Below are 20,263 nucleotides of genomic sequence, written 5' to 3'. Positions count from 1 at the left end.
AAATTGCTGGCCGCTGGTGTGTTTTTGCTAGCTATATGCTCTGAATTTGAAACAGCTGCCTTCTATGAAATACTAAAATCCGGAGCTGGAGCTACAGTTGGGGGTGGGGGATGGTGCTGCTACTTCTCCATACCTGCGTCTACACTCATGGCCTGTCCTTGCATCTCCCTGCCACTTGTGGCGCTGTTGGAAGTGGTTTCCTCCAGCAGCTGTGAGCCCTTTTCCTATCAGTGCTTCCAGCTGCAGCTGAATGTAGGTGTGGTGTGCCCCAAACCTGAGTCTTTTGGGAAGCTTTGAAGTTGCTTTTATTGCTCTTAGCTCATGGCTCCTAAACCTTTGTGATGTCCTTCCCTCCCCCCCCCCCCATGATAGCCTGCTGCAGCTTTTGTGGAGAGGGCCCCCTCAGATTGGATCCAGATGTAGTGGTCCTGCATCGCAGCGCTACAGAAATGTGGGTTCTTTTGTCGTATTTTCTCCTCTTGGTTCAGTCTTTCTGCCCACATCTTTGCGCATTAGGATGTGACCCTCCCTGCTTTGCCATCTATGGGATTCTTCTCCTCCAAATTTGACTGATCAGTAGAAATAGGAGGAGCTTTGTCTGAATCATGCCCCCGCCATTTTAAATAGCTGCAAATGTCTGGAATTCGTACTGAGTTGAGAATTCCAGGTAATGCATGACATTTATAGTCCAAAGTTGTTGCCCTCCTTCGACGTATATTGCTTTTTATCAGGATCCCCGGACTGGAAAGGCCTTGGTCCATCTCCCCCCACCTTTATCTTGCCCTTTCTCAGAGGAGCTCAGCAGAAGAAACAGTTTTAACATCGTTCAGTGTCAACCAGCACAGTGCAGTGGTTAAGAGCGGCGGACTTTCCTCTGGGGAATGGGGTTCGATTCCTCACTTCTCCTCTGCACGCAGCCAGCTGGGTGACCTTAAGGCAGTCACGCTTCTCTCAGAAGGCTCTCCGCCTCACAAGGTGACTGCTGTGGAGAGAGGAGGGGGAGGAGATTGTAAGCTGCTTTGAGACTCTGCAGGGTGGAGGAAAAAGCAAGATATAAACATCAACGCTGCTTCTTTTGACCCTGTAGTGTTGGTCAGGCTGAGAGAGTGAGAGAGAGCAGCCATGACAGGGCCAGGGTCTTGGCTCAGTCTGACACTATCCCCGCTAGGCACCCTGGGAAAGTGCTGAAGACGTGTCCCTTAGGGAGGCCACCTCGTTCTCCCTCAGTGCCGATGCTTTCTAGGTCCCTTGCTGTTGTTGCTTCTGCCCTGTGAAGTGCATGCATATATATTTACTCGACTGTATTTTATATTATATATATATATATATATATCTCGGCTTGACTTCGTGAATGAAGATTTAAGAAAGGTGCAGTAGTCCACGTCTGCAGCAGGCTCGCTGGTGGCTGACAAGACCAATGCGGGACAGGCAGGTCCAGCCACAGTGGCTGCAGGGAAAAGTCTGATTTGGGGTTGGTGCTGTAGCAGTGCGATTCTTCCTCAATCTTGAGCGTCCCTTGGACTGCAAGAAGACCAAATCAGTCAGTCCTAAGGGAAATCAACCCTGACTGTTCCCTGGAAGGTCAGATGCTGAAGCTGAAATACTTTGGCCACCAAATAAGAAGGGAGCGCTCCCTGGAGAAGAAGACCCTGATGCTGGGAAAGACAGAAGGCAAAAGAAGAAGGGGACGGCAAAAGAAGAGATGGCTGGACAGCATTACTGATGTAACAAACACGAATTTGAGCAGACTTCAGAGGATGGTGGAAGACAGGAGGGCCTGGCGTGACTTGGTCCAGGGGGTCGGACTCGACTGTGCGACTGAACAACAACAATTTATATCCTGCCTCTATCCTCAGTAGGAACTCGTAGAGGTTGAACTCCACTCCTCCGTTTTGTCCTCATGACAGCCCTGTGAGGGGGGTTAGGCTGAGAGTGTGTGACTAGCCCCAGGTCACCCAGCGGGCTTCCCTGGCAGAGTCGGGATTTGAACCCGGGTTCCCCAGATCTTAGTTCAGCATGCTCCCCGCTGCACCACACCAGCTCCCATTCCACCCGTGTTCTGTTGAAAGCTGGCAACACCTGGCCGCAAAAGGGTGGCTGGGAAATCCACCCAGAGCCACAAGGAAGAAGATGCATCTTCCCATCACCTCAGCCCCCTGTGGAGATCCGGGCCCCACCTGGCTTGCTGGCCTTTCGAAGGGCCTGCAAAACGGAGCTGTTCCGCCAGGTCTTTGGATGAGGCAGCGGACCGGTTGGCCTCCCCCCTGCTGCTCTACTGCACTGTGATGCTGTATTGCGGTACTATTTTGTGCTTTACCACCTTGCTGTCATGTCATCTTGCTGCACTTTGATGAATGTTGTAATCAGTTTTATTGTGATTTTATTGTGATTTTATCTCTATTTTCTGTACTCCACTCTGAGCCCCCAATGGGGGAATGGGCGGAATATAAACAACAACAACAACGACATAGCTCCTGGTCAGCTTTGGAGAGCCCTGGGGGTGGGGTCTTGGTGTTTCTAGCAGTGTCTGACTCCTGAATCTGCCCTTTGTGTTCTGTCCCCCCCCCCCCCGCCCCGGACCGGGGTTGGGCTGACAGCCTCTCCTTACCGTCTGGGCCTCCCAGCTGCTGACCAGATGTGGCGTCTAAGTGTACCTGGCATGGAGGATGTGCATACCTAACTCGATTGGTATGTTTGCTTGAGGGATTCGTGCACCTGTGTGCGTGCTGGAAGGAATGCGTCTAATACCTGTATGGAACCCACAGGCAGTGTTCTGGGGGCAGACTGTGGTGAGGAGCAGCTGGACCAAAGGCAGCTGCAACCCCCTCCCTTTTTTTTCAAGCTGTTGCAATTTTTTTTAAAATTTTGCATAGCTGCTCTGCGCATATGTGTTGCAGTGCTTCTTTGGAAAACAGCATGCGACACGGGGTGCAAAACGTAGCTTCCTTCCAGTCTGAGGCCGTACCCTCACTTCTGCAAACACATGTTGACTCAACCTCCTGGAATCTTGGAGGCCTGAGAGAGATGGCTCAATAAAATTTCCACTGGCATGGCCTCATTGCCCTGGGTTCAAGTCGTTGCTCATTGGACTCGGGGCTGTGGCTTGGCGGTAGAGCATCTGGTTAACATGTAGAAGGTTCCAGGTTCAGCCCTTAGCATAAGAACGTAAGAGAAGCCATGTTGGATCAGGCCAGTGGCCCATCCAGTCCAACACTCTGTGTCACACAGTGGCCAATATATGTGTGTGTGGCTACAAGCATAGACAGCTTCAAGAGGGGATTGGATTAGAGGGGATACGTATACGGAGCAGAGGTCCATATTCCTTCTGGCAGTTGTGAAAGGGCTGTCCCTTTCCTTTGGTGATCCAAAGTTTCTCTATACCACAGAGGAGAGGATTATTACCTTGCTACTTTCTCTCTGCATTCACTGTTCGTAATCATGTAATTATTTAACAGCATCCCCCTTAAGAACAAAAGAGAGGCCATGTTGGATCAGGCCAGTGGCCCATCCAGTCCAACACTGTGTCACAGTGGCCAAAAATCCCAGGTGCCATCAGGAGGTCCACCAGTGGGGCCAGGACACTGGACGCCCTCCCACTGTCCCCCCCCCCCCGCCAAGCACCAAGAATACAGAGCATCACTGCCCCAGACAAAGAGTTCCAACAATACGCTGTGGCTAGTAGCCACTGATGGACCTCCGTATACGTATCCCCTCTTATCCAATCCCCTCTTGAAGCTGTCTATGCTTGTAGCCACTGCCACCTCCTGTGGCAGTGAATTCCATGTGTTTATTACCCTTTGGGTGAAGAAGGACTTCCTTTTATCAGTTCTTACCCGACTGCTCAGCAATTTCATTGAGCGCCCACAAGTTCTCGTATTGTGAGAGAGAAAAGTACTTCTTTCTCGATCATAGGCATAATCTTGTAAACCTCTATCATGTCACCCCGCAGTCGACGTTTCTCCAAGCGGAAGAGCCCCAAGCGTTTTAACCTTTCTTCATAGGGAAAGTGTTAAGAACATAAGAGAAGCCATGTTGGATCAGGCCAACGGCCCATCCAGTCCAACACTCTGTGTCACACAGTGGCAAAAAATTTTATATACACACATACACTGTGGCTAATAGCCACTGATGGACCTGTGCTCCATATTTTTATCTAAACCCCTCTTGAAGGTGGCTATACTTGTGGCCGCCACCACCTCCTGTGGCAGTGAATTCCACATGTTAATCACCCTTTGGGTGAAGAAGTACCTCCTTTTATCCGTTCTAACCCGACTGCTCAGCCGTTTCATCAAATGCCCATGAGTTCTTGTATTGTGAGAAAGGGAGAAAAGTCCTTCTTTCTCTACTTTCTCCATCCCATGCATTATCTTGTAAACCTCTATCATGTCACCCCGCAGTCGGCGTTTCTCCAAGCTAAAGAGCCCCAAACGTTTTAACCTTTCTTCATAGGGAAAGCGTTCCAAGCCTTTAATCATTCGAGTTGCCCTTTTCTGGTTAAACGGACTGGGTAGTAGGTGGTGTGAAAGATGCGGTCGTGAGACTGTGGGCAGCTGCTGCCAGTCTGAGTAGACAAGACTGACCCTGACAGATGGATGATCTGATTCAGTGTAAGGTGGGTTCATGTGTTCATGTTCCCCTTCATGTGTGCGGGTTGTTGCTGCAGTAGGGGCGTCCTGATTCCCACTAGCTGAGAAAGCTTAAAAAGAAGGGGAGTACCTGAATGTGAAGGCTAGTGGGCATGCTGGCTGCTAAATGGAATGACCCTGTCCAGTGGTGGCCACCTGCTGAGTCCTGATCGCCTGACTCCAGTGCCCTTCCAAGGGTGTCTGTTTGACCACTGGTTGGCCCTGTCTGGTGAGGCTGCTCTTGTGAGTGAACGGTTTGAGAATAAGGCCTGTGGTTTATCTTGTGCAAAAGAAGAGAAAGTTTGCAAATCTTTGCGTATCCACTTTACCTGTAACAGAGTTTGGCCAGGTACAGATTTTGCATTTCTTTTCTTTTTTTAAAAAAAAAAGCAGAGAGCACTTGCAGCTTTGGCCACGATTCACGGGTGGGAGGTTGGTGTTTTCCAGCTGTGCCTCTCCGCTCTGAGGCCAGTTCCTCCGGGCGAAGCTGAACTGTGTCGAGACCGAGCTTTTGTGGAGAAAAGAACTGGCAAGTCTTCCAGCTCTGGCTTCATCTCGACTTCTGCCCCGGTGTGCCTTCGGACTGTGGAGCAGATCTTGGCTGTTTTTCCTTGCTCTCTGCCTATCCCCTTCCCTCCCCTCCCCTCCCCACATACTTATGGTCCCAGCTACGGCTAACTTTAAACTGCTTCAAATAGCGTGTTAGTATTTAAAACAATATTAATTCTAGATTTGATTCATTAAAGGTACAAAGGCGCTTGCGAGTGTTTCCATGTGTGAGCTTGTTAGTTCTGGCGGGGAAGTAGCTCTGGTGGCTTCATGTGGTTTTAGGCAACATTTTAGCACGTTCTTAAAAAAATACGCCGGCGAAAGCCTTTATGTAAAGTCTCATAAACGTGAAGTGCATAAAAATTAGGACTTTTTTTCCACCCCCGTTTCATGTCATTAGAATTAAAGTACAGAAGGGAAGAATAATTAAAAAAGAAAAGCCCTAGCTGTGGCCTCCTACTCCCAATTAACGTCTCATGCGCCAAGCAAGCTGGTAAAATGTGTAACTGGAGTTGTGCAGGAGGCAGGGAGAGAGAGATGCTTTCCACTGTTCCACAAACATCTGACAGCAGAGATTTTTTTTCCCTTCTCGGAGAAGCCCGCCGCCTAGGTTTTCTGCAATCGGGCAAGAGCAGTGATGCGTGCATCTTAGTTGTGCACTCCGTGTGTATGTCCGTGTATGCGTTTGTGTGTTGACTGAACAGTTGATTGATCCAACTGCATCTATTATAAAGAGCCAGTGGAATCTCCTACCTCCCTTCAGAGACCAGTTAAGGAGACCGGAACAGTGACTCATGCAGAGATGCAGTGTGCAGTCTCATCTGAGAGCAGGGATATCTGACCGCAGGAGCTTTTTTGCTCTTTCTTGAGGCCCGCTGTCTGCCTCAGCCCATGAGTCGGTTATGAAATGGGAGGGGCCGTGGCTCAGTGGCAAACTGGGTGGCAAACTGCTTGGCGTACAGAATGTCCGAGGCCCAGTCCCTGGTATCTCCAGCTAAAGAAGCAGAGAGAAGGTGATATGAAAAGCGTCTCTATCCGGGGCCCTGGAGAGCCGCTGCCAATCTAAGCAGACAATATTGACTTGCTGGGCTAAGGGTCTGATTCAGTATAAAAAGGCGGCTTCCTGTGTATTCAGATGCAAGTTTTACTGTGGGTCTGTCTTGGGCTGACTTTCTTGTTCCCATCTTATTGCGTTGTAGGGGAGGCTTGGTCACTGTTAGGGCCAGAAGCAACTGGAGCCTGCCCACGTGGCTGGAGTGGGTGCAGTCTTCAGCCAAGGCTGGTGGCTAAAGGTTAGGCGCTCCCCCCCTCCCTGCAAGTGGTGCAGGTAGGAATCATGCACTTTTGAACAGGTGGTGGAGAGCAAGAGGCCATTCTCCCAGTCTTCATTTTGGCCAGAAGTTTCCAGCTTTTGGGGTTTTTTTGTGGGGGAGGGAGGGGGTTGGTCTTGTTGCCCTGGAGAGAGCGCAGAGCCCCCCCAGTAGCACTCTGGACCAGGTCCCAGTCAAGCCCCCTGCTGTGCTTGCTGCAGTGATTGTGAGAGTTCAGAAGCGACTTGGACCAACTTTCTAACTTTGAATATGAGAGTTCAGGAATGACCTTAATCAGTTTTAACCTGAGCAGGATGTTTTTGTTCAATACAGACAAAACTGAGTTCTTTGTCAGCCTGCAGGAATGGGTGGGATGGTAAAGCATCATGCAAGTTGAAGTCATGTCTTTCCTCTGGATCAGGGAGGATCATGTCTTTCCTCGGGAGCCATCTGTGGCTCTTTCACACATATTGTGCGGCTCTCAAAGCCCCCACCACCCCCATCAGCTGGCTTGGAGAAGGCATTTGTCTCTTTAAACCATTTCTCCAAGCCAAACCAGCCATCAGCTTGGAGGACATATTTGAAGTTAAAGTTGCTTTCTTTCTACCTCCTGCAATTTATTTTTTTCCCTTCCTTCCTTCTCTCCCTCCCTCCCGCATTCATGTTTTGTTGCTCTCAAACATCTGACATTTATTCTGTGTGGCTCTTACGTTAAGCAAGTTTGGCCATCCCTGGTCTGGATGGAGCTTGTATCTATCTCAGAGCTGGTTCATTTGTTCAAAACGTTCCCTTCCCTGAGTGCCCGACTGCCTCCGGAGGTGTGACTGTGTAATCGCAACGCAAGATCTGGATAGAGTCACGGCTACCCAAAATGGACTTAAAACTCCGATGTTTGCATCTCCCCGTGGCTCAGGTCACATGCTTTGTTTTCCACATGGTTTGCATGGAGAGCGCTGCGCGCTTGCTCCCAGAGACTGATCCAGAGGGGCGGTTTCAGCCCTTAAAGCCTCGCACAGCTTGAGTTCTGCACACTGGCAGGACCCTCCACCTCCCTACAAGCCCAGGTGCCATTTATTGTCAGGGTGCCACACCTTGCTTGCAGTGGCACCATTGCTGTGGTGGGCGGGTTGGTGATGGTGCAGAATGTGACTTTTCCAGCGATGGACTCTGAACGGTGGAAAAGGTTCCTCCTCCCAGCTGAGGTTAAGTCCTCTAGGCTGTTTTTGAAATCTTGAGACATGTGTGGAGTTCTTGATGTTATGGCTATGGACCGTTTAGAGGTTTCAGAAATGCATTTACAACGATCTCGGCGCTTTTAGGGAGTATTCGGTTCATTTGCTTAGTTCTGTGCTGTCAGACCACAAGAGCCTTAAAGCGGCGTTCATAAAACAAAGGAGTTTTGAACTCTTTCCCCCTTACTGTTTTCCAAGGTATGAGCTTTGTCTGGGTTGGAATGGCAGCTGGGTATGCACTCTCTCCCTGCTGCTCCTAGGGCTTTAGGGTTCCTTAAATGTCACAGGATCTAGGCCCTGCTGCATGGGTTAGATTTTGCATGTTGGAAAGGACCTGCTGAAGTCTCTTTAGGGGCTGGAGGGGGTCTGCTTTGTGGGGCTTAGCCTCATGTGTGTACCTGGGTTTTAAAGATCCAGGCAGGAAAAAAGGATTGCAAAAGTATTGAGCATGCTCATTGCTGAATTTGCAGGCATCCAGGTAATCTCTGGTCTTGGGGATTATTTCCCCAGGTCTAAACTTGGAGCTCAGGGGGTGTGCAAGACATTCTACTATGCATGTATGAGTGCACGCGCGCGCACACACAATGCTTCAGAGACATATGGGAGGTGGCCAGTTCACCGGTCTGTTCACCATGGACCTTTCTTTAAGAGTCTCTTCAGTTTGCAGAGAAGTCCCTGCAGCTGTTTTGCCCTCCACCCCATTAATGCCCACGTAACGGTGCACATCCTGTTTCACAAGGGCTCCAGCATGTGCCAGACGACAGAGCCTGCCTTGCCTTCTGCAAACCAGACTCACCATGGCATCTTACGTCAGCACTTTTTGGGTAGTGCTAGTGCGTGTGTGTGAGAGAGAGCAGGGGAGAGGACTTATGGCCATGGTGTAAACTAGGTCAGCAGAAGAGCAGGTGTGAGGGCAGCTTGGTCTGCTAAGCAGCCTTTCGCAGAAGTGTGTTTTGCAGCCCCTGGGGAAACAACGTTTGCAGTTGGATCTCGCTCTCTCCGTCCGGTGGGCGTTAACGCCACAGCAGGCCGCCAGGTGTAGGAACATTTAAGCCCAGGCATGGGACTCTGTTTCTGCAAACGCTGGGCTTTCGGCTTGTTTGCCATCTGCAATAAATCAAAATATCGTGTCTTCACAATAGGCAGACAGCTGAAGCAGCCCCGTACCTCTGCTCCCTTTAGTCTTAATTAGGCAACCTCGCTGGAAACGGCAAAAGCCTCCTCTGTGGCCACGATGAGGGAACGAGGGGAGCTTGGGAGGAACCCGGCTATAAAACACAGTTTTAAGTTTCAGCCGGATTTCTAGCGCGCTCTTTTAACAGCTTGTTGCCATTAATTGGAGTCAGTGGGGTTGTGCAACTTTCGACGTGGAATTCTGCCGCTAGTGCAGAGGGAATTTTCTTTGGACAACATTTTTTTTTCAGATGCGATGCGGGGCTGCTGCAGCTTTCTCCTGCTCTCCCTTGTTCAGGTTGGACCAAGTTGAGTTTTGGGCCAAAAAGCATTTTCAGAGAAGATTTTGAAGAAGCCCGGCCAGGTCCCTGTTGCCAGCAGCTCTGAGCCGGGCAGGGAGGGCATTGTGCCCTGGCTCTTCCCTCCTGCCTCCCCGACTGAAGAGGCAGCAAACACCTGCGAGGCTGCCTTCTCCCAAGCCCAGGCTGGGGTGAGCTTCTTTGACTGGCAGCATCTCTCCAGGGTCAAGACGCTTGGAAATTCCTGCAATCCTTTTAACGCCCAGGATTGCGTTTCAGGATGTGAAGCTGATAAGGCGCCACCCCTCATGAGGGCACCGAAAGGGCCCAGGGGCAGGCCTCTATAAAAGCCAAGGGCTGCCTGATTGCCCCAGGCTGAAATAGCTTAATTTTGCACTTGTGCTGTCCCCCCCCAAAAGTTACATCCTGCAACCCCCCGTGTACGTGATGCAGCGTGGTGATGAAGGGCATCAATGAAGCAATCACGGCAGTCGGTACAAATCAATGAAGCCAGAAGAGAGTGGCACGTAACAGACCGACCAGCAGGATGTGAAAGTATCTGGCTGTCTTCTCCTGTGCTCCCCTTTCCCTGAATGGTGCTCAAGGCAAGGCAGCGCAAAGACCCCGAATTCACAGAGGAGCCCAAGGCGGAGAGCGTGGGGCGGTTCATCGGAAGGTGGGCTACGAAAGCTCAGGAGAAGAGGACCCCTGGCTCTATTGGCAGAGGGTTACTTTGCCAGAAAACTTTCCTGTGGGCAGAATTCGGGCATAACTGTAAAAGCATCCCTTTTATTTATTTATTTCATTTGATTTATATCCCGCCCTACCCCACCGAAGCGGGCTCAGGGCGGCTCACAACACAAAAATTCTAACAATAAAATTAAGAATTAAAACACATTAATAATTTACACAATAAAAATAAACAACAATTCATCAATGTGCTATCCCATAGACTTCCTTAGAAGTATTCAGATGCCGGTCAGTTGTATGCCAACTGGAAGAGGACTGTCTTACAGGCCCTGCGGAATTGCCCCTCACCTCTTCCGGCAGCTGGTTCCACCAGCAAGGGGCTGTGATCAAAAAAGCCCTGTCCCTACTTGACTTCAGACGGGCCTCCTTCTGCCCGGGGATTGTAAGGAGATTTTGAGAACCCGATCTCAGCACTCTTTGGGGAACATATGGGGAGAGGCGGTCCCTAAGGAAGGCCGCCTAACCCCTCTTCAGTTGGTGCCCGCCTAACCCCTCTGAAGGCAGGGCCCTGCATGGAGAAAGGGGCTGTCTTCAGTTTCTCTGTAGGGGAGAGTCCCTGGGTTGTTCTGATTCTTAGGCCTTTTGGGAACTAACTGTCCTGCCCCCCCCCCCCACCTCTGTTTCAGCAGGGGTAGCCCTTATACCTGGAAAACACATCTTTGGCCCCATGGAAAGCGAAATACTTGTCCGTTTCAAAAGACGGAAGACGGGTCCTAGAAGAAGGGGAATTCACCACTCAGAACCACATTGTGTCTTCCTGCCAGAGGGCAGTTTTATGCCTATTCTGCTGGGGGGGGGGCGGGGGCTAGGGGAGTTTCACTTAGAAAAGCATCGAGGGGGATGAGCGTCCATCCTGCTTTTCTGATGAGACAGATGTTTGTCTTTTTGGCTGCAGGTATTTTGAAGGAGGCGTTTCCTCTGTCTACCTCTGGGATCTGGATCACGGATTTGCAGGCGTGATTCTAATTAAGAAAGCTGGCGACGGATCAAAGAAGATTAAGGGATGCTGGGATTCCATCCACGTGGTGGAAGTTCAGGTACAGCCTGGCCTGGGGCGAGGTGGATGGGGGGGGAGCTGCCGATGGTTCCTGAACAGGGAGGGGATCCCCCAACTTGTGGGTGAATTGCGGGCAGCTAATGAGCACAGGTGCTGAGGGCAGACAATGCCGTATTGTGTCGGGCCTGTAAACTCTCTTTCCCCCCCTCCCCCTTTCCGCCCCCAACTGCCTCCTGTTAATTTTGGAAGGCTCCCTGGAGCACTTTGGAAAAAGATAAGTCGGAGCAGTAACCGAAAAGTTCCCCAAAGGCCGAAAATTACGGTCTTTTCTGGCCGGTGTCCGAGCCGGCTTTTTGTGATTTTCATCCTGCAAATCCATCTGCCTAATGAGGTAGTAAAAACAAGGCTGTGCATACATGCAGGTGGAGTGGGGCCTTGGGATGTTCATTGGACGCTTGCCCTTCGGGGTTGCAGTACCCAGCCCGGGTGGGGCAGGAGTTCCCCCCTCCAGCGGGACTCTCCCACGACCTGCCTTCCCTACCATCAAATGGTGGCTCAAGGCGACTGACAAATCCAGGTGTGACAACTGCTTAAGAAACGCCCTAAAACATCGCAAATACAAAAGCGACAGGAAGAAAAGAGTCCCTCAGTCCATCTCCCCCACCCTCTGAATGAGCCTTCTCAGGGGTCCTTCAGAATTGTGTGGGGATGCTCCAGACACCTCCCCCCCCACCAGCCCCTCGTCATCTCTCCCAGCCTCCGTTACCCTGGAGCTGTTGTGATCATAAGATGGGCGTGGGGAAGAGCCTTCGACGTACTGCTCTCGACCCCTGGGGTGAAGGACGGCGGGCTGCAGGAGCAAGGAATGTTTTCGGGGCAGCTGCATAATCTGGACAGTGACTTCTCCTTTGGGGGTGCACTGGCCTCTGATAGGACCCCCCCCCATTATTAAAAATAATAATAATTTTTAATTTATATCCCACCCTCCCTGCTGAAGCAGGCTCACGGCGGCTGACATGGCATAAAATGCAGACATTACAATAATAAAATACACTAATTACATAACAATTATATTTCTCAGTTGAAATATACTATCACGTTAAAACCATCGGTTAAAACTATCAAATTTAAAACCAACAAATTAATTTGGCGCTACAATCTCGATGAACAGTTTCAACGGGGGGGGGGGGGGGTGTTCAAGGGCTGGGAGCCCAGTTAGGGGACTCCCCCCCCCCCCCCCATGCAGGAGAAATGCTTCCGGATGCAAAAGCTGATGAGGCACCGCCCCTCATGAGAGCAGTGGAAGGTTCCAGAACCTAAAATAGCCAAGCGCGTAGCAGGATGTTGAAGAGGCTGTAAGAGGATAAGAGAAGTCGTGGTCCGTCTAGGATTCAAGAGTGCCCGAGTGCATTCTCTGGGCCTCTGTCTCCCCTGCTCTCCAGAAGAACGGGCTTGGAGATATTCAGCCACAGTGGCACTTCCTCTCTGCCTTACCTGCCTCACCAGTGGGCGAGAGAACCATTCTGCAGCACTGAGCTCCGGGTGGGGGCGGGGCAGGATGACAGATAGGAGTGGCTGGTTGTTTTGGTGGGTGGGGTGGGCACAGAGAGGCTCCAACAGGTTTGAAAAAGGCAAGTCCTCCTTGGAGAACTGTCCTAATTCCTTTCCTTGTGCAACGTCTTCTCTTCCTTTCAGGAGAAATCCAGTGGTCGCACTGCCCATTACAAGCTGACCTCCACAGTCATGCTGTGGCTGCAGACGAACAAAACCGGTTCCGGCACAATGAACCTTGGAGGCAGCCTCACTAGACAGGTAGAGGGAGAGGGGGGGGGTCACCCTGGCTGGGCGGGGCAGGCGGGTGGGGTACAGCCCATGCTCTCCTCTCGGGTCGCATGTGGACCTAACAGTATGCAGAAGCCGCTCCCCCCATCCCCAGCCTTGTTTCTTTTTTGGCTAGAGGAGGCCCGGAGCTGCAGCTGCCTTCCCAGGCTCACTGGGCCCAGAAAGGCCTAGCTGAAATCTCCCCTCTCCCCTGGGCTTACTGGCTGGCCCCAAACAGCCCCCCTCCTGCTTCCTGCTCTCTGGGGGGGACCGCTATTGGGTGCGTCGGCTTGCAGAGTGTAAGCAGCAGAGAAGCCACGAGAAGTTTCAGTCTGCCCGTTGCGGGGGACGTGGGAGTGGTGCGCGTGGAGGGGAATGGGAGTGAGAAGACAGCAGGCATAGATAGTTGGGGCGGGGGACCAGGGCAGGAGTGGGGAAGCCAAAGAGTGAGTGTGAACATCTGAACATATGAAGCTGCCTTATACTGAATCGGACCCTCCTTGGTCCATCAAAGTCAGTCTTGTCTACTCAGACTGGCAGCGGCTCTCCAGGGTCTCCAGCTGAGGTTTTTCACACCTATTTGCCTGGACCCTTTTTAGTTGGAGATGCCAGGGATTGAACCTGGGACCGTCTGCTTGGCAAGCAGATGCTCTACCACTGAGCCACCATCCCTCCCCATGAACATATGAAGCTGCCTTCTACTGAATCAGACCCTCCTTGGTCCATCAAAGTCAGTTTTTTCTACTCAGACTGGCAGCGGCTCTCCAGGGTCTCACCTATTTGCCTTGACCCTTTTGAGTTGGAGATGCCAGTGGGGATTGAACCTGGGACCTTCTGCTTGCCGAGCAGATGCTCTGCCATTGAGCCACCTCCCTCCCCAAAGTGTGTGTGGAATGTGGAGGAGGGAATGAAAGGGAGACGAGGTGGTGGGCCACTTTGCAGGTCTGGCGTAACCAGGCGGAATTCGTGAATGCGGATCCAGCAGGAGTCACTGTCATGGGGGGGGGGGCGGGGGGGTGGCGGAGGGAAGAGGAATGAGCCCCCCCTTGTGGCAGACCCCAGAGGCTGCATCCCATGAAGCTGATCCTGGGGCAGTTCTGTCTTTCTGCAAAGCCCCACGGGGAGCTCCGTTTGAACGTAAAGGCACTCCCAGAACCCTATACTGGGAGATGGAATTATCCTACGAGCGTGCCCATTTTGGAAACAGTAAGTGGGAACGGCGTGGAACTTTCCCATTATGGTGTTGGAGCAGGCGCAGACAAACCCAGGAGCCGGTTCCCAAGAGCTGCTGCTATTTGGGTTGGTCCGTTGCCCAGTGTTGGAGCAACTTGCCTTGCGCCCAGAGCCCTTTCTCTGCCTTTGAGAGACCCTCCGCCAATGGACCCGTCTGGCAAAAGGCATCTGTGCTCGAGGGGTTTCCCATTGGAGGTTCTGGGTGGGTGGCTGGAGACCAGGAGATCCTTGCCAGTCAGTTGACAATCCTGGGAGAGATCTGAGGGCTCAAATCAGACCCAGACGGTCAGGAGATAATCTTTGGCTTCTGGACCAGACCCCAGGCAGCAGCAGCAGCACCCTGAAGATCTCTCTCCCCACCCCCCATGTCCCCAGGTTCAGCCTTCTCCTCTGGTGCCAAAGCAGAGAGGCCGACGAATGGCCTGGCTGCCTCCTTGTGCCTGTCGGGGCCACAGTGAACTGGAGCTGGCTTTTGGCCACCCGGCAGGCCACATTGCGGCTTGGAAGCTTCTTTACTAAATCACGTGTCCCGCTGGGCCTGCGGGGCACACTTGACTTGCATTGGGGGCTGCATGGGTGGGGGGGGGGAGAACTGTGAGTGCCTCTCCGCTTTCGCGTCTGTTGGGTTGGGGAAGATCCACAGCTGGATCCAGCTGCCTCAAAAGATATCCCTGAGAAGCCCCTGGGCAACCCCGTTGCCTTGACCAAGGATTGTTCCTCCCCACAAAAAAGTGGTGCTGAAGGAGGAGTCTCCCTCCCCCCAGTTGCAGGGGCCCCTGGGGAGGGCAGTGCACCCTCTGTCCATGCCTGGGCATGGTCATCCTGTCCTCTCTCTTCTTTCTGCTCTGTCCTTCGTGCTGCTCTCGGCCACCCAGGTGGAAGGGGACTGGGCCTTGGCACCCACCTGCAACTTCCCCCACATGGCAGTGGATCCCCTCTTTGTGTCCTGGCTGGCGCTGCCTTCTTGGCTTGCGTTAAGCTGTGGGCCCCCTGCAGCCCTCCGCCTGCCTGTCCATGGGAGGTGGGGTGGGGGTGGAGTCTCTGAGCGGATGCTTGCAGCTCGCTGGCAGCCGGGCTGTGGAGAAGGTGGACCGGCATCGGCTGAGGGGCTGGGGCTGGCCAGGCGTTCAGGTTCCTGCCCCGACTCCTCCAGCTGGTTTTGTCGAAGCCGTCCTTATTCTTGACTGCAGGGTGCTTCTCTCCTAATGGGGACCTCCCTCCTTCTCTTCCCCCCCCCCTCCAGATGGAGAAAGACGAGACTGTGAGCGACTCCTCGCCCCACATAGCCAACATCGGCCGTTTGGTAGAGGTAAGCAGGCTTTCGACCCTGTGGCTGGCGCAAGGACCCAAAGGGCTCCCAGGCTCCACGAGAACATCTGAAGAAACCTTCTGGCTCAGCTGGCCAGTCTGGCCTCCCCTTTCCCACCCAGGAAGTCTCCCCATGGGCTGGGATTCAGTGAAGAGATCCCATTGAGCGGCTGTGGCTCTAATGTCACTGAGGGGCCTCCACAGATCAGGGATCAAGGTGGGCGCACAGACAGGCTTTCAACAGGGAGAGTTTGTCAGAATCCTATTTAAAGCCCTCCTGTGGTGTGTGACCTTCTGGATAGCCTGGTTTCTGTCCTCCTCCATTGCTAGTCAGCGACGAACAGTTCCCTCAAGTGGAGTCCCTTTCCGTGGCCGAACCCACCTGCACGGACCCAGCTCCCCCGCCGTCTCTGTGTTTGCTGCCTTAATTGTTCCTTGCATCCCTTGAGGGTTGCATCGGCTTTATTTTTCGAAGCGAGTCTTTGCCACCCACCCCGTGCAACTTCTCTGCAAGGTGTGTTAGAGATTGACTGGCTCAAGACTGCTTGGTTTGGTAGCTGGAACACACAGCAGGGAGGAAGGACAACCCAGAAAAAAAACAGAAACTCTCCCCCAAAGAATGAACTAAGTGGTCTGTTAAACAACACTATACAAAGGTACAGAGTCCCTAAGAAAAAGTAGGATAACACCAAAAAAAGAATATGAATGTTAATTTTTCATAGTCCAGTGAACAATAAGGACTGCCAGAAGTTCATGCCAAAATCTTCCACGCCAAGACCTGTAATGAGGGTTCTTCCCAGTAAATATTGCTGATTCCAAATGTCAGAAGGCGAAATAATTGAGTCTCACATTTGCAATCAGCAATATTTATTGGGGAAAACCCTCATTACAGGTCTCGATGTGGAAGATTTTGGCATGAACTTCTGGAAGTCCTTGAAAGAATTATATTCACATTCATATTTTTAGTTATTGTTGGTGTTATTCTCCTTATCCTTAGTACTTTGTACCTTTGAATCGTGTCGCTTAATAAACCACTTTCATACTTTTGGGGAGAGTTTCTTGGTTTTTTTCCTGTTTTGGTAGTTGAGCCAGAGACTCGAACCCAGGCCTTCTTGAATGAAGGCTGGCACCCTCTGTTGGGCTTCGCTATGTCTGATGCTCTCTTGCCCCAGGCATTGTTGAAGCTGCCGTGTGTGAGGCTCCCAGGACCTGTTGAATATCTCAAGGGATGTTTGCCTTTAGGAACTGGGCACCCACCTCTTTAACAGAAAGAAAAAGGATCCACCGCCCGGGGGGTTTGTCCATCTCTTTTCAGAGGGATGGGTGTGCTGGCAGGAGTGTGCCTGGGAGCTGGTCACTGGAAGAGGAAAGCAAGGCGTGGGTCAGCCCCAGGCAGCTTAAGGGTCTCCTGTGGGGTGGAACCAGGGCTTTTTTTGTAACAGGAACTCCTTGGCATATTAGGGTACGCCCCCCTGATGTAGCCAATCCTCCAAGAGCCTACAGGGCTCTTCTTACAGGGTCTATTGTAAGCTCCAGGAGGATTGGCTACATCAGGGGTGTGTGGTCTAATATGCAAATGGGCTCCTACTTCAAACCAAAGATGATGATGATATTGGATTTATATCCCACCCTCCACTCTGAAGAGTCTCAGAGCGGCTCACAATCTCCTTGACCTTCCTCCCCGACAACAGTGAGGTGGGCGGGGCTGAGAGGACGCTCACAGCAGCTGCCCTTTCAAGGAGAACTCCTACGAGAGCTATGGCTGACCCAAGGCCATTCCAGCAGGTGCAAGTGGAGGAGTGGGGGATCAAACCCGCTACTCCCAGATAAGAGTCTGCTCACTTAACCACTATGGCTGACCCAAGGCCATTCCAGCAGGTGCAACTGGAGGAGTGGGGGATCAAACCCGGTTCTCCCAGATAAGAGTCCACTCACTTAACCACTATGGCTGACCCAAGGCCATTCCAGCAGGTGCAAGTGGAGGAGTGGGGGATCAAACCCGCTACTCCCAGATAAGAGTCCGCTCACTTAACCACTATGGCTGACCCAAGGCCATTCCAGCAGCTCTAAGTGGAGGAGTGGGGAATCAAACCCGGTTCTCCCAGATAAGAGTCCACGCACTTAACCACTATGGCTGACCCAAGGCCATTCCAGCAGCTGCAAGTGGAGGAGTGGGGAATCAAACCCGGTTCCCCCAGATAAGAGTCTGCATACTTAACCACTATGGCTGCCCCAAGGCCATTCCAGCAGCTGCAAGTGGAGGAGTGGGGAATCAAACCCGGTTCTCCCAGATAAGAGTCCGCGCACTTAACCACTATGGCTGACCCAAGGCCATTCCAGCAGGTGCAAGTGGAGGAGTGGGGAATCGAACCTGGTTCTCCCAGATAAGAGTCCGCTCACTTAACCACTATGGCTGACCCAAGGCCATTCCAGCAGCTGCAAGTGGAGGAGGGGGGAATCAAACCCGGTTCTCCCAGATAAGAGTCCACGCACTTAACCACTATGGCTGACCCAAGGCCATTCCAGCAGCTGCAAGTGGAGGAGTGGGGAATCAAACCCGGTTCTCCCAGATAAGAGTCCACGCACTTAACCACTATGGCTGACCCAAGGCCATTCCAGCAGCTGCAAGTGGAGGAGTGGGGAATCAAACCCGGTTCTCCCAGATAAGAGTCCGCGCACTTAACCACTATGGCTGACCCAAGGCCATTCCAGCAGCTGCAAGTGGAGGATTGGGGAATCAAACCCGGTTCTCCCAGATAAGAGTCCACGCACTTAACCACTATGGCTGACCCAAGGCCATTCCAGCAGCTGCAAGTGGAGGAGTGGGGAATCAAACCCGGTTCTCCCAGATAAGAGTCCGCGCACTTAACCACTATGGCTGACCCAAGGCCATTCCAGCAGCTGCAAGGTGAGGAGTGGGGAATCAAACCCGGTTCTCCCAGATAAGAGTCCGCTCACTTCACCACTATGGCTGACCCAAGGCCATTCCAGCAGGTGCAAGTGGAGGAGTGGGGAATCAAACCCGGTTCTCCCAGATAAGAGTCCGCTCACTTCACCACTATGGCTGACCCAAGGCCATTCCAGCAGGTGCAAGTGGAGGAGGGGGGAATCAAACCCGGTTCTCCCAGATAAGAGTCCGCGCACTTAACCACTATGGCTGACCCAAGGCCATTCCAGCAGCTGCAAGTGGAGGATTGGGGAATCAAACCCGGTTCTCCCAGATAAGAGTCCACGCACTTAACCACTATGGCTGACCCAAGGCCATTCCAGCAGCTGCAAGTGGAGGAGTGGGGAATCAAACCCGGTTCTCCCAGATAAGAGTCCGCGCACTTAACCACTATGGCTGACCCAAGGCCATTCCAGCAGCTGCAAGGTGAGGAGTGGGGAATCAAACCCGCTTCTCCCAGATAAGAGTCCGCTCACTTCACCACTATGGCTGACCCAAGGCCATTCCAGCAGCTGCAAGTGGAGGAGTGGGGAATCAAACCCGGTTCTCCCAGATAAAAGTCCGCTCACTTCACCACTATGGCTGACCCAAGGCCATTCCAGCAGGTGCAAGTGGAGGAGGGGGGAATCAAACCCGGTTCTCCCAGATAAGAGTCCGCTCACTTCACCACTATGGCTGACCCAAGGCCATTCCAGCAGCTGCAAGTGGAGGAGGGGGGAATCAAACCCGGTTCTCCCAGATAAGAGTCCACTCACTTCACCACTACACCAAACCCTGGGTTGATCCAAAACCTCAGCATCCTGTACGGTGCTCCGGTGCAAGCAGTGTCACGGACACCAGCTGTGATGCGAACCGTTTTGCCATAGGATCACTGACCAGAGTGGGCCTGCCGATCCCGTGAATCAAGAGGGCAGGATCCCCCCACGCTAAGCACTGCGAGCTCCTGAGGCTGTGTGCGCTATGCAGCTTTAAGCACATCGGTGGGAAGTGGGGAAATTCCACTTAGGAAGGAAAGAGTCCTGGCAAGATGGTCTTGAGGCAAAAACTTCTTGGCTTTTGCTAAATGGGTTTGTGTGTGTTATGGATGCACACTGCCCTCTTGTGGAAGAGATGAGAAGCCACCTGTAAACTCAGCACTTGGACTGGCCTGCAAAGAGATCCAGGTGGGCAGCCGGGTTGGTCTGAAGCAATAGAACAAGGCAGTAGTCAAGGGGCACCTTTAAGACCAACTAAGTTCTATTCAGAATGTTAAGCTTTCGTGTGCTCTAAGCAGATTTCATTGGACAAAAATGGAATGGCAAGCAGTCCTAAATAGAGAGAAGGTGGGCAGTGAGCTGGTCTGTAGAGTCATGGAAATGTTTTTAGCGGATTAAAAAGAATCACAAAGTGGGGTCTGTGTTCGTTAGTCAGTGTTGTTAACTGGGCTGAAACAGCAGTGGAGTGTGATAAAAAGCAGATTGCCTGCAAAGAGGTCCACCCTCCCCCCACTGGACATGGTTATGCTTTTGCTCTTCCCCCTTCCGCTCGTGCGTAATGAGACCGTAAGCTCCCCAGCCCAGTTCTACCAGGCTGCACAGTCCATCCATTTGCATGTTGTCCTTCGTGCAGTTGACAACTCCCGATGCGCCTGGGGTTCTTGTGGGTCCCTTTGCTGCTGTCTGCTCGGTTCTTGCTTAGCAGAATCTGTCTACCCGCTAGCCCCATGGTCTCCAGGGGCCCTTATTCGTCTTTGGGGATGGGGTGGGATAGTAGAGGCGGCCCCTGCTGGCCTAGAGGCCCCCAAACTGGCCCTGCCTTGCTGAGCTCTGGAACAAGCTGTGACTACCAAGGCTTTGAGTTGACCTCTGTCTCTCTCCGGCTTTTCTGTTTAGGATATGGAGAACAAAATCAGAAGTACGCTGAACGAGATCTATTTTGGAAAACAAAGGACATCGTCAATGGGTTGAGGTAAGGAACAGGCTGCAGCCTTATAGTGGTCCCCCCCCACTGGTAGTTTATAGACCCCCACCCCACGAGTCT

At 52.3% G+C, this 20,263-nt stretch overlaps 1 protein-coding gene and 1 non-coding gene across 2 annotated transcripts in view; one reads left to right on the top strand and one right to left on the bottom strand.

Annotated features, from left to right (window-relative positions):
* The window catches only part of CAPZB (capping actin protein of muscle Z-line subunit beta), an 80,590-nt gene that overhangs the window by 57,015 nt on the left and 3,312 nt on the right, over positions 1-20,263 (top strand). The window contains 5 exon segments of the mRNA XM_060259188.1: positions 10,834-10,975; positions 12,631-12,747; positions 15,233-15,298; positions 20,116-20,161; positions 20,164-20,191. Of these exon segments, the coding sequence (XP_060115171.1) occupies positions 10,834-10,975; positions 12,631-12,747; positions 15,233-15,298; positions 20,116-20,161; positions 20,164-20,191 (399 nt within the window).
* TRNAG-GCC (transfer RNA glycine (anticodon GCC)) lies at positions 13,357-13,431 on the bottom strand. Its single transcript has one exon. It is a non-coding gene; the product is annotated as a tRNA-Gly (tRNA).

This window comes from Heteronotia binoei, chromosome 18 (genome assembly GCF_032191835.1).
Source record: "Heteronotia binoei isolate CCM8104 ecotype False Entrance Well chromosome 18, APGP_CSIRO_Hbin_v1, whole genome shotgun sequence".
In the NCBI taxonomy this organism is placed as follows: domain Eukaryota; kingdom Metazoa; phylum Chordata; class Lepidosauria; order Squamata; family Gekkonidae; genus Heteronotia; species Heteronotia binoei.
Note: the sequence above shows the minus strand (reverse complement) of the source record. Positions and strands in the feature narration are given on the sequence as shown.